The sequence below is a fragment of the Ambystoma mexicanum genome, chromosome 9 (genome assembly GCF_040938575.1).
Source record: "Ambystoma mexicanum isolate Mex_15411 chromosome 9, UKY_AmexF1_1, whole genome shotgun sequence".
Lineage (NCBI taxonomy): Eukaryota > Metazoa > Chordata > Amphibia > Caudata > Ambystomatidae > Ambystoma > Ambystoma mexicanum.
Genome location: NC_090931.1, coordinates 1,134,882,460 through 1,134,899,764, shown reverse-complemented (window position 1 = coordinate 1,134,899,764; position 17,305 = coordinate 1,134,882,460). Strand labels below are relative to the sequence as shown.

The following is a 17,305-nucleotide window of genomic DNA, read 5'->3' as shown; positions in this document are numbered from 1 at the left end:
TCTCCGCCGAGCAAGATCTTCGACGGAGGGACGAGCGGAGGAGATCCTTCGGCGCTGCCGAACACGTGGCCGGGCCTCGCCGGCCTAACAGTAGGGAGAGTGGGGTTGTTGGTCATTTCTTTAACACTCTGAGAATGCCTTGTTCTTTCCCCTCCCTCTCTTTCGAGGTCGTAATCACATTTCATGCCCTCAGCTATGGAGAGGACGCCCTTTAGGTTTTGCCCGCGTTGCAAGGGCAAGTTTACCTGGAAGGACAAGCACAAACGGTGTAACCGTTGCTTGCCCCTCGATCACAAAGAGGACGGCTCTGCGGCCTGTAAATTACTTAAACCCAAAACTTTAAAGGACTGCAGGGTCAAAAGGTGGGCAGCCTATGCGATGTCTAGGTCTGACTCCTCGCCAGCTGCCGCCGCCGCCGAATGTGACGAGGACAGTGATTACACGGCCTCCGTAACGGAGGTTGTAGACCTCTCGAAGGAGCGCTCTCGCTCCTCGTCCGTCCCCGGCCCCGACAAGCCCGGCTCACGCCCCGCTTATGGGGATGAACACCCCGGCGACAAGGACGAACACAAAAAAACACATGAGCACATACCCCACGGCACGCATTCGTCTAAGATGAAGGTATCCATAGCGTCAACGGAGGCTTTGGGCTCACCGGCGTCTTCCGCCGACCGTAAGGGTCGCAAGCGCCACCGCCACCGCGACTGGGCTTTCTGTAAATAAGGGCGCTATCCCCAAATCCTCAGGCGACACGCCTCGCAAGAGTGCGTACGTTGCCAGTAAAGACTTGGCACCGCCTAGCGCGACGGCGAGCGATCCCTCGACGGGGAAGCTGATCGCCGATAGCCTCACGCGTACAGCTTCTAAAGACGGCCAGAGACGGACGACTGGTGACACGTCGAGAACCGCTCACAAGGCCAAAGAAACGTCGAAGACACCGGAGGGTAGGCTGGCACAGCTCCCACCGTCGACGGAAGACCATAGCCAGCGAGAGGTTTTCTCAGAAGGCGAAGGGACTCTATCTTCGACGCTATGGGACAGAACTAAGCAACTACAGGGAGAGGGAACTCCCTTTTCACTCCCAGACCCCTCTGGCCTACCTTACTGGACTGCAGAGAGGTTCCAGTCATGTATGGACAAGCTAGACAGGTCCATGGCCATCCCAGAAAATAGGACACCCAAGAGGCCAAGGGAGGTACTCCAGGAGGGGCCATGGGCTAAATACCTGAAGCGCTTTAACCCCCTACAGGAAGACATGAACTCTTACGACCTCACTGAAGAGGACTCTCACTTCCAGGAAGAGGATGAGTTTGTGAATAATGTGGACCAACAAGAGGGAGAAGGTTTTCATGATGACACTAACATAGGTGAGGAGGGCTACGAGGAGGACCCAGGTGAAGGTGGCTTACAGCCCTGGCAGTCGCCATCAGGGTCTACAGACCTCGACATTATAGACATTTCTTCTCCTCAGACCACATGTCAGGAACCCATCTCCAGTAGACGATCAGCCCACCTTCAATGTGCTAATGAGGAAGGCAGCAGCGCATTTTGAAGTTGAAACTGGGGAGGTCACCCCAGATAATGATTTCGTCGAAAGGATTATTAAAGAAATTCCTCCCACTAGTCAAACTATTCCTATCCTCGCCTCGGTTAAGAGACGACTCACCCCATCGCTTTCCACCCCCGCGCTGGTAAGAGGGGGTCAATCCAAGAATCGAGAAATTGTTCTCACCCTCTCAGTCAGACCCATTATATATCGGGGGTCACTCAGTCCCGGACTCCTTAGTGGTGACTAACACAAGGAAGAGGGCTGGGGTTCCACTGTCAACCAGCGAGGCACCCCCAGATAAAGAAGGGGAAAAAGCTTTATGCCTTGGGCAAAAGGATTTCCGCCTCAGCAGCTTTTTCAATTGGGATTGCCAATAATACATTGTTGGCAAGCTATGCTGATGCTCAATGGGGAAAGCTTAAGCAGGACATCGAAGAAGCCCCTGAACCTCTAAGAACTCGCTTATTGGCTACAGTTACAGAAGGAGCTCTGGTCAATTCTGCTGAAGCGTCACGTCTGGCTTCGCAATTCCGGTTTCAAATCAGAAACGCAGGCGTCACTCATTAATAAGCCAATAGAAGAGTCAAATATCTTTGGAAGGGCAGTGGACGATGCATGGGTAATGCAAAGAAAGAATTCGACACCATAAAGACCTTAGACCAAATCTCAAAGCCTCCAAACAGGCAGGGATTTGGGATCAAGGGCTTTTTTCGTGGCCAACGCCAAGAGCAGCAGCAGCAACAGCATTACACTGCGGGCAACTGGCCCTCTAATCAGGGTACCAGTAACCAATATAACCAAAGAGGACAACGCCGTGGCAAGGGCAGAGGCCGGGGCTCCAGCCCCAGAGGCACCCCGGCAAGTAACACCAAATGACCCGAAGGTTTGGGCCCCCTCCCATGCTTCTCCGGTTGGGGGCCGGATAACATCGTTCCTTTCAGCATGGGAGGGAATAACATCAGACCGGTGGGTATTGTCAACCGTAGCCCACGGGTACTGTATAGAGTTCAATCGGTCCCCCACCTACAGACCTCCAAGGGGACGACACCCGTCACCAGAACACCTCGTCATCCTCCTGCAAGAAGTAGAACAGCTGCTACAGAAAGGAGCAATAGAGGTCGTGCCCCTATCTCAGGTAATGGAAGGTATTTATTCAGTGTACTTCCTTGTACCCAAAAAGGGCCTAACCATGCGCCCTGTACTAGATCTGCGCCCAGCAAACAAATTTGTAAAACCACAAAAATTTCGTATGGTAACATTACAGGAAGTAATTCCCCTGCTATCTCAGGGGGACTACATGACAACACTAGACATGAAAGATGCATACTTTCATATTTTGATGTTGCCAGCGCACAGAAAATACCTGAGGTTCATGATAGAGGGCAAACACTACCAGTTCAGAGTGCTACCCTTCGGCATAGCGTCTGCACCGAGGGTATTCACGAAGGTACTGGCAGTGGCAGCGGCCCACCTGTGCAGGTTGTCCATACCGGTATACCCTTACCTCGACGATTGGCTCATAACGGGGGAGTCCTACGAGACATGCTTCTCAAACACCCAGAAGACAGACCTTTTGTTCCAACTGGGCTTCTCCATCAACGAGAAGAAGTCCAGTTTAGACCCCAGCCAAATCAAACAGTTCCTAGGGGCTCTAATTCGAACTAAGGACGGCCTCGTATTCCCCTCCGAGAGGGTCCAAAATATGCTGTTTCAGATCCCTCAATATGTGGCCGGCCGAGAGGTGATGGTATGCAAAGTAATGCGCTTGCTAGGAATGATGGCGTCATGTATTTATTTGGTACCTCACGCGCGCCTGCGCATGCGCCCAATGCAAGGGTGGCTCAACAGCCAGTGGCGTCAGGCCAGCGGACAATGGGATGATCTAGTGTTGGTTTCGCAGGCCTTGGTTCTCTCGCTACGGTGGTGGTCGAAGGAAAACCTGGTAATGGGGAAACCATTTGCCACCCCCGCAGTGGAAGCCACTCTAACCACAGACGCATCCCTCACAGGATGGGGGGCTCACCTATCCCATCAGACTGCTCGCGGAGTCTGGACTCCGAGCGTAGCTTCCAAGCACATAAACTTATTAGAGCTACTTGCAGTGTTCAAGGCACTGAAAGCCTTTCAGACACACCTACAAGGGAAGACAGTGATGGTCCTCACGGACAGCACCACAGCCATGTACTACCTCAACAAGCAAGGGGGCACTCACTCTCCAGGACTGTCCAAGCTGTCCCAGAACATCTGGAAGTGGGCTCTCAGACACATGTTCCTATTGTCACAACATGTACCAGGGGAACTCAATCTGCTAGCAGACAAACTCAGCAGAGACTTCCCTCTGCCCTCAGAGTACGAATGGCGGTTACACGAAGACATTGTCTTCGACGTCTTCAACCAATGGGGCTTCCCAGAAATAGACCTGTTCGCACCTCTGGAGAACTCACAATGCCTAGATTACGCCTCCAGATACCCACAGAACCACTCCAAGCGGAACGGTCTCTGGATACCATGGTCAGGGAAATTTTTTTACGCTTTTCCCCTAACTCCATCAGTCACCATGATACTGATAGCCCCAATGTGGGCCCGCCAACCATGGTTTGTGCACCTGATGGAGATGTCCCTGTCCCCACCAGTGAAACTGCCATGCCCGTGCAACTTGCTGTCACAGGACAAGAGCAAGACATTACACCCATGCCCACAGAACATGAACTTAGCAGCCTGGCTCCTGAGGTCATAGAATTTGGCCATTTAAAACTCCCTCAGAGATGCATGGACATTCTCAAAGAAGCTAGAAAACCCAACACTCGCCACTGCTATTCTAGCAAGTGGAAAAGATTTGTCATCTGGTGTAGAGGTAAGAGCATCGACCCAGTCCACTGCTCTCCCACAGATATTGTCCTTTACCTGACCCATTTACTGGACTCAGGTCTGGTGTTCAATTCTATTAAAGTCCATCTAGCGGCACTTTCTGCATACACCACCTCTCAGTTTAAGGTGTCATGGTGGAAAGTCCCAGTTATCAAAGCCTTCATGGAGGGGGTAAAGAGGATACACCCTCCGATAGCAAACCCAGCTCCCGGCTGGGACCTTAATGTGGTACTTATCAGGCTCATGGGCTCACCCTTTGAACCCATGCACAAGGCAACTCTTAAGGACCTCACGCTTAAGACTGCTTTCCTAATAGTGATCACCTCCATTAGGAGAGTAAGTGAACTACAGGCTTTCTATTCTAGACCCCTTCGTAACAGTTCACAAAGATAAGGTGGTTCTACGCACACACCCAAGGTTTGTACCGAAATTCATATCGAAATTCCATGTCAACCAGTCAATAGAACTATCAACGTTCTTTCAAAACCCTTCCAATTTGGGAGAAAAGAGCCTGCATACACTAAATGTACGCAGAGCTGTCATGTTTTATATGGAAAGAACTAGACCACTGAGAAAGACTAATCAGTTCTTTGTCTCGGTGGCAGCAGGAAGAGAAGGGGATGCAGTCTCAAAGTCCACTATATCTAGATGGATTGTTCAATGCATCTCTCTCTGTTACACTCTTGCTAAGAGAGAACTACCCTTCAAGCCAAGAGCACACTCTACTCGAGGCACTGGGGCTTCCATAGCATTCATTGCAAACGTTCCCCTTGAGTCCATTTGCAAAGCGGCAATCTGGAGTTCTGTACACACCTTTACAAAACAATACTGTCTAGATGCTCACTCTAGATCTGATTCCCAGGTGGGACAAGCAGTATTAAGACATCTTTTCTTTACTGTTCCTTCTCACAACCCACCTCCAACTCCGGGTACTGCTCGCTAGTCTATGCACAGCATGTGATTCTAAGCAGATTAACAAATATCAGAAGACAATGCATTACTTACCGTAAAAGCATTTCTGATGGTTGTATCTGCTTAGATTCACATGCGCCCACCCTTCCTCCCCGCTCGGATGGAAGGAACATAGACCTCTTTCTACATCTCTCTCTCTCTTTTCTGTACTCACTCATGTATAGAAGGCTCCCTCAAGGCAGAAAAAATACAGAGGGACCTTGACGCTTGAGGGGTTGTGGGTACAGTGCACGTCACTATAAGGATAGTGTTACAGACACACCTTGTCGACGTCCCCTTTTCGACTACGAAAAACAAAATGCAATACTCTGCAGTGACCAGTGGATGTCGGACTATGCACAGCATGTGAATCTAAGCAGATACAACCATCAGAAATGCTTTTACGGTAAGTAATGCATTGTCATATCCGGATCTTCTAGACCTGTCCATCTGTCCTCCGATTCGTCTTCCGCAAAGAGAGGATTGTCTCTTGCAGAAGAGAGGTTGGGTTCTCCATCCGGATATCGGGACCCTCAACCTTCACGCCTTGTTTCTGAAAGGCTGAGATAAAAGGATTGGGATCTCATGGATGACGTGATGGAGGTGTTGCTTTCAGCCGGAAGGCCAGCAACAAAATCTTTATACCGCTGCCGTTGGAACAAATTTTGCAGCTGGTGTAGAGAAAAGAATATCGAACCACTTTTCATGTAGTACACCAATGGTGTTATCTTTTTTGCTATAAAACAACCCTCTGGAAAAAAGGATGTTGTCGTTGAGCGGTCCAAAAGAACTATAGTGTATGAAAACCTCAAGGAGTAAAGAATTGTTTTTTTTTTGTTAATGTGCCTAATACCATAACACATCGTTTTCTAAGCACAGATCTAGGATTCAAATCTCTGTTGCTCTGCGTGGTCTTGCTTCCTCTGTTCACCCTCTGTAACCAAGAACTTGATCATTGAAGAAACCTTTTGTTTAAGTCATTTATCCTTCCTTTATGAACACCTTTTTCAAACCACTCAAGGTTAAAGACAGTTGGCCTTTTCATCTTAGAGATAAGCTTGTAGTGTGAGGGTCAGAATAGAACATTGGACACGGGTCCGTTTTTTTGTTTTGACATCCTGACGGGGATAGATCCTTCGTTTTTGTTTAGAAAGGTCAAATTCCTCTAGGGCAGAGTCAAGAGGCCTTTTCCAAACCTTTTATTTTCAATGAAAGCCTTAAACCAGAAACATGCAAATTTGTCTGACTCTTTTCTGACCCCTCACACATACTAATGTTGGGTCACTGCTTAGAATGTAGGCCATGCATTTAACTTCTTCTCTACATGCATAGGGAAACTAGCTAAAGGCGCGTCCGCAGACCCGCACGCATCTTCCATCATACACCACTTGAAGACACTGCACAACACCTCTGCCATAAGAATGCAACTACCGTTCATGACAAATTCGATACGTAGATGCACACAACTTCTATCCAGCTCTTGCTTACCCTCTGTAGACCACTTTCACCACCCATCCACATGCCAGATCGACATTGGTGGCTAGCAGGGACTTCACTCCTCATATCTTAAGCACCGGCCAGTATGCACACACGCATACTAGCACCTCAAATTTCTTCTCCTATCCGGACTCCGGTCCTCCGATGGCATTCAACTTTCAGTGCATTGGGACCATGCTAATGATGAAAGGTGCTATACAAATGAGGCACTACTACTTATTCTGACTGGGATGAGAATGATGGGTCCCATAAAGATTCTCAGTTCCCCTTCCCGGGTTTCCCGTTCTCCCCGATACCTTGGACTTCTAGAGTTAACATCACCTGGATGTCTAGCTGCTATGGGTCAGTTCTCTGCACTGTCAATATTCAGTCTCTTGTTCCTATAATGCTAACTTTATCATGCCATTGTCGAGGATGGTTGTATGGTACTTCCCGTACCGCTGGGTTCTGAGTGTCTGTTTGGGGGACTCTTAGTCCACCACGAGTCCCTCGTAGTCATGCCACCACCTTCGGTATGTCTTTCTGGATGCCCTGCATCTGATATTTCGCTCGTTCTCCTCTAAGTGAGATGCTGTACACCTTCGACACCCGCCAGGCCCTCGGCGCTTGTTAAGTCCTCGATGTCGACATCAGCACCGCAGTCTTCGCCGCCGGCTGCGCCACATTTGCCAGCCACGCCGTCGGCACCTAGTGCGCCTTATACATTGATGTCAACAAAGAAAAACAACATCGAAGCCTGTGGTTTAAAATCCAGACCAGGTTTATGCTCCTCCCCCGAAAAAGGTTTTTTTTTCAAATCGCTTACTTCCATTTTTGAGGAGGAGGTACATTCTGATAATGAGGAAGCACAATTTGGGCTACGATACAGTACACCCAATGTACCGGGGAGCTTGAATACAAGGTTTATTTGAGAATTTGCAAACAGCAAGTGGGGTTGATACCTCCCCAGAACTGGAATTCAGAAAGCCTGAACCAGGACAACATGCTGACTTCCTATCCTCAGCTTATGTCAAAGGTCACTGAATATTTGGGTTAGAGTAGGTCCTCTTTACCCTACTATGACCAAGACAACCTAATGGATAATCTGGACAAGGGTCCTCAAACTGATCCCGGTTTGCCCTTTTATGTGGCACTTCAAAAAAGGGTGGCTGGGAACATGGAGACTCCGGAGTCAAATCGGTCAGTCGTCCAGGAACGCACCAAATAATACCACCCCTCCAGTACCGACCCAGACTACCTGTCAAAACACCCCACTCGGTAGAGTCTGGTGGTGCTGGCAGCTACGACTACTGCAAAACAGGCAGCGTACCCTTCCATCCCTCCTGATAGGGAGGATAAGCGAATAGATGGATGGGCCAGGAAGGTATTTTCTGCAGGGAGCATGGCGCTGAAATCTGACAACTCCACTTGTGCCCTCGCAACGTTTTTGTATACTCTGTGGGGCTGTATCTCCATGGCAGCAGAGCATATTCCCAAAGGGGAAGAAAGGGACGGTTTCTTAGCTATTAAGGACAGCAATGAAGCCATGTGTGAGTCCCTTCAATCAGGGTTGGATTCTGCAGATAGCATCAGCAGATCCATGGCTACCAGCACTGTCATGCGCAGATTTGTGTGGTTGAGGAAGTCTAGTTTTGCACCAGATGTGCATTCTAGGCTTCTCAACATGCCTTTTGACGGGGCTCATCTTTTTGGCAACAAGGCTGACGAGAGCCTTGAGAAGTTGCAGACTTTTAAAGGCGGCAGCCAAATCTTTAGGCACTGCTATTAGGCAACCTTAGCCTTTTCATTCTAGGGCAACCGTGGAGGGGGTAGATCTTTTTGTTACTACTCCTCAGTTGGAACAACGAGAGGAATGGCCAGTCAAAGGGGCCAAAGAAGGTTTCCTCGTGGTGGACGAGGTAGAGGTGCAAAGCCAGCTCAAGCAGCAGCCTCCTTGCCATCGGCCTCTAACAGCTGCCACAAAACCACTCTGAGGTCTTGAGCCGCAGTTAACCACTGGGGAGCAGACTGTCTCGGCATCTGCAAGAATGGCAAGACATTACTTCGGATGCTTGGGCTTTGGAAACCATAGTCAAGTTATTGCTTCCTTTTATAAGAAGACCTTGGAACAATCCACCGGGGAACCACTCCTTGAGGATTCCAGATCCGCTCCCTGTGCAGGAGATTTTAACCCTGCTAGAGAAAGGTGCTATAGAACCAGTACCTGTAGCATAGAGAAACAAGGGATGGTACTTATATTTTTGATTCCCAAAAAGGACGGAGGACTGAGACCCATCATGGACTTGATACTTGAACAAGTTCCTCAGGAAGGACAAGTTCAAGATGGTCACATTTTCTCTGGACCATCAGGATGCTTATTTTCATGTGCCAATCTGTCTCCAGCACAGAAAATACCGGAGGTTTGCTGTTGGTGGTTCTCATTTTTAGTTTCGAGCTTGGCAATTCAGGCTGACCTCCATCCAAGGGTTTTTACCAAACTGATGGTGGTAGTGGCAGCAAGCCTCGGGAGGGGGGGGGGGGGTTCATGTCTACCCCTACCTGGATGATTGATGATCATCTGTCACCTGCCAGTCTCTTCAGACTAGGCATCTCCCTCAATTACAAGAAGTCCCATATGACACCTTCTGCAAAACTGCAGTACATCGGGGCTGTCCTAGACCCATCCTCGGGGAAAGATCTCGCCCTCTGAGGTGAGGGCTCAAGACATACTTCAGATGGTTACCAAATTTCAGAGTGCCCACAATCTTCCGGCCTTTTTTAATTTTTATTTATTTTTATTTTTTTTTATTTCTTGAGGTTGCTCGGCCTCATGGCATCCTGCATTTTTCTGGTGCCAGAGGGCCATCTGAGAAAGAGATCTCTCCAATGGGCTCTAAGAACCCAATGGTCTCAATTCATTCTCAGGAAAGATGTCGAACCGACATCAGATTCCATCCAGAGTCTCACAGGATCTTCTGCGGTCTGCTCGTGAGGAGAATATTCTAAAGGGAGAACCTTTTTGGCAACCATGGCCGGAGATTACAGTTGTGATGGACGCCTCCCTCACAGGTCGGGGAGCCCATGCCAACGACCTGACAATCAGCAGTTGTTGGTCTCGGAGTCCAAACTACACATCAATCTTTTGGAGCTGAGGGCAATTCGACTAGCGCTGAAGGCCTTCCTGCCCTCTGTCCGGTGAAAGAACGTCCCGATAATGACGCACAACACAGTGGCCATGCACTACCTCAAGAAGAGGTGTTGTAGGGTCACTACCTCTGTGCAGAGAGGCAATGCAGCTCTAGTAGTGGGCAATTCAGAAGGAATGCCCCGATCAGCAGTTCACCTATCAGGTGAGGAGAACATGGCAGTGGATGCTCTGAGCAGGCAGAGCAGTGTTTCTCATGAGTGGGAACTTTCGCAGGAAGCCCTTCAAGAGATCTTCGCCCTTTGGGGAACCCCTCAAGTGGATCTGTTTATGACCGGTGTCAACTGGAAGTGCTAATTGTACTGCTCCAGGGAATTTCCTCCAAGAGGATCTCTGAGACGCATTTGTGGTGGACTGGGAGTTTCCACTTCTGTACGCGTTTCCTCAAGTCCCTGTCATTCCTCATGAAATAAGGAGGTTGAGAAGGTTCTGGAAACACATGATCCTAATTTCCCCGGATTGGGCCAGGAGGACGTGGTACCCGGACCTTCAGGACATGTCCATCTGTCCTTCAATTAGTCTTCCACAAAGAGAGGACCTTCTCTCGAGCGAGGAGGGTCCGGTTCTCCATCCAGAGGTCAAATCTCTCAACCTTCACGCTTGGTTTCTTAATGGCTGAGATACAAGTATTGGGACCTCCCGGATGACGTGATGGAGGTGTTGCTTTTAGCCAGAAGGCCAGCAACAAAATCTTTGTGCCTTTGCCGTTGGATTAAGTTTTGCAACTGCTCCAAAGACAAGAATGTTGATCCTTTTCTGTGTAAAACTCCAGATCTCCTTTCTTTCCTTCTTCTGTCTTTAGCTAATTTCTGCCTTCAGATAGGTACCATCAAAGGATATTTGGCAGCACATCTATCTTTAAGCGCTCTTTGGAGGAATGCTCCTACTTCAAAATACCACTGGTGACTCAATTCCTAAAAGGGCTCAGTAATGTTTTCCCTCCATCTCCCTTCCAGGTTCCACTTTGGGACCTCAATCTAGTTTTGAAATGCCTGATGTGTGCTCCTTTTGAACCTTGCACACATGTCCGCTAAGGTTAACCTTTAAGACCATACTATTGACAGCTCTGACATTAAGCCCTCAGAGTGAGCGAGTTGCAGGCACTTTCATGCAAGCTACCCTTTACCGTCTTCCACAAGGACAGGGTTGTTCTGAAGGTCCAACCCTCCCTTTTACCAAAAGTCGTTTTAGAAAATTGTTCTGCCTTCCTTCTATCCTCCGCCTCATCCTGATAAGGAATCGGAAAGACTCCAGAGGTTGGACCCTAGGAGAGCGCTAAGCTTTGATATCTCCAGAATGACTAAATTGAGAGTTGGTCATCAACTTTTTATCGGTTACTCAAACTTGGTCAGGCTGTTTCCAAACAGACTTTGTCTAGGTGGATAACCCTCACAATATCAGAATTCTACAGACTAGCAGGTAAAGACCCTCCTGAAGGTTTGAGAGCTCATTCCACCAGGGGCATGGCTACATCTTCAGCCCTTCAAAGGGGTGTTCCAATTAGAAATATCTGTGAGGCTGCTACGTGGACTTACATCCACAAGTTTACAAAACATTACTGTCTGGACTCTTCCCATGCTCAGGTTGGTACATTTGGCAAAGCAGTACTTTGCTCTGCCCTTGAAAATGTTTAAATCGTAATTCCACACCCTCCTCCAATCATAATACTGCTTTGGTAGTCTGTCAAAGATGAGGACTAAGTGGGAGGAACATCCAGTCGAAAGAACGTTACCAGGGGTAAGTAACTTGTTCTTTGCTCTTAACTCTAGAATAATGGGGAGTCACAAATGTCCACTTGAAAATGTTGAGCTCTGTTTTGAATATTATTGTTGCGTATGGTGGAAGGTATTGTATTCCCCTTTACCACTTGGTCTCCTCCTTACTGTAATGCAATAGCTTCTATTGATTAATGCATATAATCGTGGACTGGTAGGATTAAATAAACTAATATTCATATTATAGTATGTGGCAAAAAAAGTTTCAACAGTTTAGAACTTTAGAATTTAAAGGCAGTTTTACAATCAATGTACACTTGTAATGGATTATTGCGCACCCGTGTTGCACTCAAACAGTGCATAAAATGAGCATCCTACCATAAACCGTTTATTATCAATGGCTGTAAAGTGTTGAAGAAAGCAGATTTGGAATAAAGGGTTCTGAAAAGCTAGTCCCTGCTTGAAGTTCTCCACGTCCATGCTGTCTCAAGCACCAAGCATTGTGGCATCTTACTCAAACTTTAATAAGTTTAGAGTACTGATGTAATTTTCTTGTGTGATTTGTGGTGCTACTACTATGCTGTGGTGGGACGTTTACATGTTTTTATGTGGATGTTGCAGGCTGCCATATATTTTAGGTCTAACAAAGCTATCATTTAAATAATTTTTTCTGAAAGTGGCATTTGGCCACAATACTGTTCCTCTAAAACTCTTTACCCTTTTATTTCAGCATTTAACTTGGACAATGAACAACCAGACTATGACATGGACTCAGAAGATGAGACCTTGTTAAATAGACTCAACAGGAAGATGGAAATCAAGCCTCTTCAATTTGAAATCATGATCGACAGGCTTGAGAAAGCTAGCTCAAATCAGGTAACGGGTTTGACCGTGAAATATGTTATCTGTTGGTCATCTAATAGGCAGTTGCCTTTAAATCCTTTTTTATTTTAACATCATTTCAATTTCTCGCTGACCAGTCCATGGTTCTTTTGATAGTCCTGCGAATGATCATAGACCATGATGTTGCTGACCTGCAGCTCCTGTAGAATCGTAACGATTGCTCTATACAGGACACTGCACTTCTAACATTAAATAGCGCCTCCTTTGGTGCAAGTAATGTTTCTAGTAGGTTTTGTAGGATTAGTGCCCTGTTAAACTTGAGGCTTAATATGCATGTATAACTTCTCCCCCATGAGGACTGACATGGATTCACATGCTCATGAATATTCCCTGTCCGGCTGGGAATTCTCAGGAAAAGAAACCGTTTCACTTTCAAACTATATTTCTCCTCTAAACCGCTCGCTGCCCTCTGTCATACTGCCCCATCCAATGACAGTTTTCTAAGCTCCACCACTGGAGACTATCTTCAGATTTTTTTTTTTTTACCAGATTTTTTTTAATTGAAATCTCGATTGACATGAGGTACATATAACATCACGTAGGCCAATGCAAAACGTCATGACATCGAAATCCAATTTTTATGAACATGCAACTGTTTTGCTTAATGCAGCTGTTCAACAGATGCAGGTAAAGGAAGAGGAAGATCAAGTGGATGAAGAACGAAGCGAGGAAAAAAAATACAAAGCCAATCATCATGGTTTCATAAGGGTTTTCAGAAGTAGCGGCTGAAAAAACATCTGCTCTTTATCTGCCACATAGTCCAAAAATGGCCCCCATATGCATGAGCAGGCAGTTTCCCCTCTGCCATAGCAGTGAGCTTTTCCATCCCCAACAACTCTCAAACCTTCACCCACCAGTAGGATGTGTGGTCCCTTTACATCTTCCCAGAAGTGTGCTCATGTAACGCGGGCTGCTGTGAGCAATTGGGAGAAGTTCGGCTCTGGGACCTGTCATCGGGAACAACCCGTCATCTGGGACATCTCCCAGCAGCAGGACCCGTGGGTCCATAGGGAGCAAGAAACCAGTGATTGTATCCCCAATCAGAATGAATGTATGACTGGGCAGTGGCACCACATATGGGATAAGTCGCCTCACTCCCCACGCCCATGCCAGCATGTATTGGGGTAGGCGGGGTTTGTTGCATGTAGTCGTCGGGATAGATGCCAACGGAAGCAGAGTTTCAGGCCCCCTCCTTTACGGTGGTGAAGCGGGAGCATTTCTGGGCTCTGATCGTCTGCCAAGACTCCCCAGAGATCTCCAACCCCAGTTCCCTCTCCCATGCCACCATATAGGGGAGTTTCTCTTCAACAAGGCTCTTTCCAGGAACCTATAGCAAGTGGCCAGTCTATGGGTCCGTTGTCCTTCAAGGACTTTGAGTTCTATTCCCATTGGGGTTCTAGAGGCTGCCTGTCGTATGGCTCTGTTGGTCAGCCAGTGGCAAAGCTGTATGTGTCTGAATCGTTCGCATTCCGGCAGCTTGAATTTCTCCTTGCATTTTACGAAAGGTCCTCGTATAGGTCTCACATTTATTTATTTTATTCCAATTTGTAGAGCGCTCAACAGCCCGGGAGCATCGTGGTGCTTGTTACAGGCAGATTTCTTAGTTAGCAAGGATTCGAGAAAAGTAGTATATATAGCCGGCCTAAGAATGAGCAAGGCAATCAAGGGGTTTAGAAGAAGAGGGAAGTTTTGAGTTTTTTCGGAAAGCCAAGAGTTTTCTGTTCTGATGTCAGTGGGTAGTGCGTTCCATAATCTGGTTGCAATCTATAGGAAGCCTAGCCCACCAGCTTTAGACCTATTGATGCGTGGGGTGTGAAGTTGGATAGTATATTGAGTTCTGATGTGCCGAATGGATGTGACTTTCTCTGTAGTCTCTGATAGATGGGATGGAGTTGAGAGGGTGAAGCACTTGTGTGTGAGGGTGAGGATTTTGAAAGTGATGTGCTCTTTAACCGGGAGCCAGTGAGCTGCCTGTCTAGCCTGGGAGATGTTTCTTTTTAGGGATGCTTAAGGCTGCTCGAAGCACATTGTTCCGTGTGATTTGGAGTCGATGGAGGTTTTTTTTTCAGATGTACCTGCTAGAAGGGCATTAGTCTAGTTTGGCACCAATGGTGATTCTGGCTATTGATACAGTTGGGCTTAGATAAGTAGGGTTTTATTGCGTTTATTAGCTTTGTAGGTGATGGCGCTGAACTATCTAGTCATGGATAAAGTGGAGTCTATGTATACCACTAGAGTCTTCACGGATTTGGAAACGGGGATAATCGTGTTGTCAATTGTGAAGTTAGCGTAATGCCTGTCGAGTTTGGCCAGTGTGTGTGTTTTTTTAGACCTAAAATTATGATTTCCGTCTTCTCCCCATTGAGACGGAGGCCATTAATTGCCATCCAGGTCTGTATGGTGTAATATATTAGGTGAAGGGCTTATAGTTTCTGGTGAGTGGGAGAAGTACCTGCGTATCGTCAGCGTAATTAATATACGTGATACCAAGCGCATCAAGCTTGTCGAAGAGGGGCTTCGTTAACAAGTTGTACAATGTAGGTGCTGTGCAGGAGCCCTGCGGAACTCCACAGTGGATGGTTGTGGGGGCTGCGTTGGCTATGTTAGAAAATACTTTCATTGCCCTGCCTTCCAAGAAGGTGACCCAGAGGGCTACTTCTTTAAAGAAGTTAGCCGAGTGGGTAAGGTGCGAGGTGAGTCTTGTGGTCCACTAAATCAAAAAGCAGCTGAGGGGTCAAGGAGTAGCAGTAGAGCTGGTTTTCCTTTCTCCATGATTTGGGTGATCTGATTTTTTTTTTTTAAGTCCACCAGAGCTGTTTCTGTGCCGTGTCCTTTGCGGAAGCCAGATTGTCTGGATCCGAGGATATAATGAGCTTCAAGGAAGTGTTGGAACTTGCTATGGCCGGCTTTGATCTTGAGGAGGAAGAGAACAGTGGTTATGGGTTGGTAGTTGTTGGACTGTAGTCAGTCCAGTGGGTGTAGTGGGCCTTGCAGCCTCAGGGGTTTGCCAGACGTCCATAGCTGAAACGATCTGGCCTGGAGTAAAGGTTGGATTTTGGGTGATGGCGAGAGTGGGCCCAGTCCGATTTTAATCCCCACTGCGCGCAGGCTTTATCCCAGCTCTGATGTGTCGTTAAGGTGGTAGATAGCATCGTGTCTTGTTTCCTGCGAATCTCCCTAGGGAGGAATGGAAGGTTCCCCGGCGGGAAGGGGGCTGCAGTGTGCTCGATATGTTGCCATTTGGGGGCTTCGGTTGTCCCTGCCCAGCATTGCAGCGACTTGGGCCCCTCGGTAGTATCGAGGGGAGCCCCAGGCTACTCAGCGTTTTCCCTCTTGAGAAGACTACGGGGGACTCTGGGTTTTTTGCCCTTCCATAAAAATTGGCCTTCTGCCTTATGTAGAGAGGAGATCCCGTTCCGGGATCACTGGTAAGGCGTGCAAGATGTACAAGAGCTTTGGTAGGAGAGTCACCTTTACTGCGCTGATGCGTCACAGCCATAATCTCCTGAGAATCCCACTGTTGAAGCCATTCCTTGGCTTCCTTCAGGAGGTCGGGGATATTAGCCTTCGATAGCCTTGGGTACGTTGGGGTCAGCCGTATTCCCAAATAGGGGATGTCTGTGGTCGACCAGCGAAAGGGGAATGCTCCCTGGAGGGTTGCCAGAGCAGAGGGGGACTCCGTCAGCCCCATGCCCACTGATTTTGTTGGGTTCACCGCAAACCCTGAGACTGCTGTAAATTGGCCTAATACATCAATTAGGGTTGGGAGAGAGAGGAGTGCATTGCTTAAAAAGCAGAGCACATCATCTGCGCATAGGGCAACTTTATGGCATTGACCCCCATATTCAAAACTTTGGATTTTTGGATGAAGGTGAATCAGCTGGGATAAGGGCTCCCTTGCCAGAGCGAATACCAGGGGGGATAGGGGGCCAACCCTGTCTGGTTCCTTTGCACAAAGTTATAGGGGGGGGGCATTGCGAGTTGACCCGGACCCAGGTCGACAGGATTTCGACATTTGAGAGGATCAACTTGGAGAATCTCGGGCCAAAGCTGAATCCCCTTAGGAATAGTTTGATATTTCCAGGACATGCTGTCAAAGGCCCTATGAGCGTCTAGGGAAAGCGGCGAGAGCTTGCCAGGGAATCTGGGGGCTAGGGTGACCATGTCGAATGCATTGCAAATGTTGTCATGTGCTGAGCGGTTTTGGATAAAACCTGTCTGGTCTTTATCAATTAGTGTTTGGAGGACATCTCCAAGGCGGCGTGTTATCATATTACTGAATGTTTTCGCATCTGTGTTGAGCAATGTTGGGAGTCCTCACGTTCCTCTCTAAGCATTTTATTTGCATTTCAAGTTTTTTCCATAGAAAAATTACTAAATTTGACTGATTTTGATTTATCATTTTCGACCAAAGGACAGCTACCGGAGGCGGGGATCCGCTGCTGGCAAAGATCTTAATCCACTGCGGATTGTACATCAAAATATCGAGAAGGCCCGGCCTTGGGCCTATTTCACACCTTTTGACCATGTCCGTGGAGAAGGAAGGCAGGAGCCTCTTCAAACTCTGCGTGAAGTGTGGATTAAGGAATGTATTGTTAAAAGATAGACATCATAAATGCTTATATTGCCTGCATCCAG

General features: G+C 47.8%; 1 protein-coding gene across 2 annotated transcripts in view; it reads left to right on the top strand.

The window, feature by feature from the left end:
* EPC2 (enhancer of polycomb homolog 2) overlaps nt 1-17,305 on the top strand; it is a 662,055-nt gene that overhangs the window by 282,608 nt on the left and 362,142 nt on the right. For both annotated transcript variants that reach the window (XR_011274738.1, XM_069616502.1), the window contains exon 3: nt 12,495-12,640. Coding sequence is in view for 1 of the 2 variants with exons in the window: in XM_069616502.1 (XP_069472603.1) it covers nt 12,495-12,640 (146 nt within the window). In the remaining variant the exon portion in view is untranslated. The remainder of the gene's footprint in view (nt 1-12,494; nt 12,641-17,305) is intronic.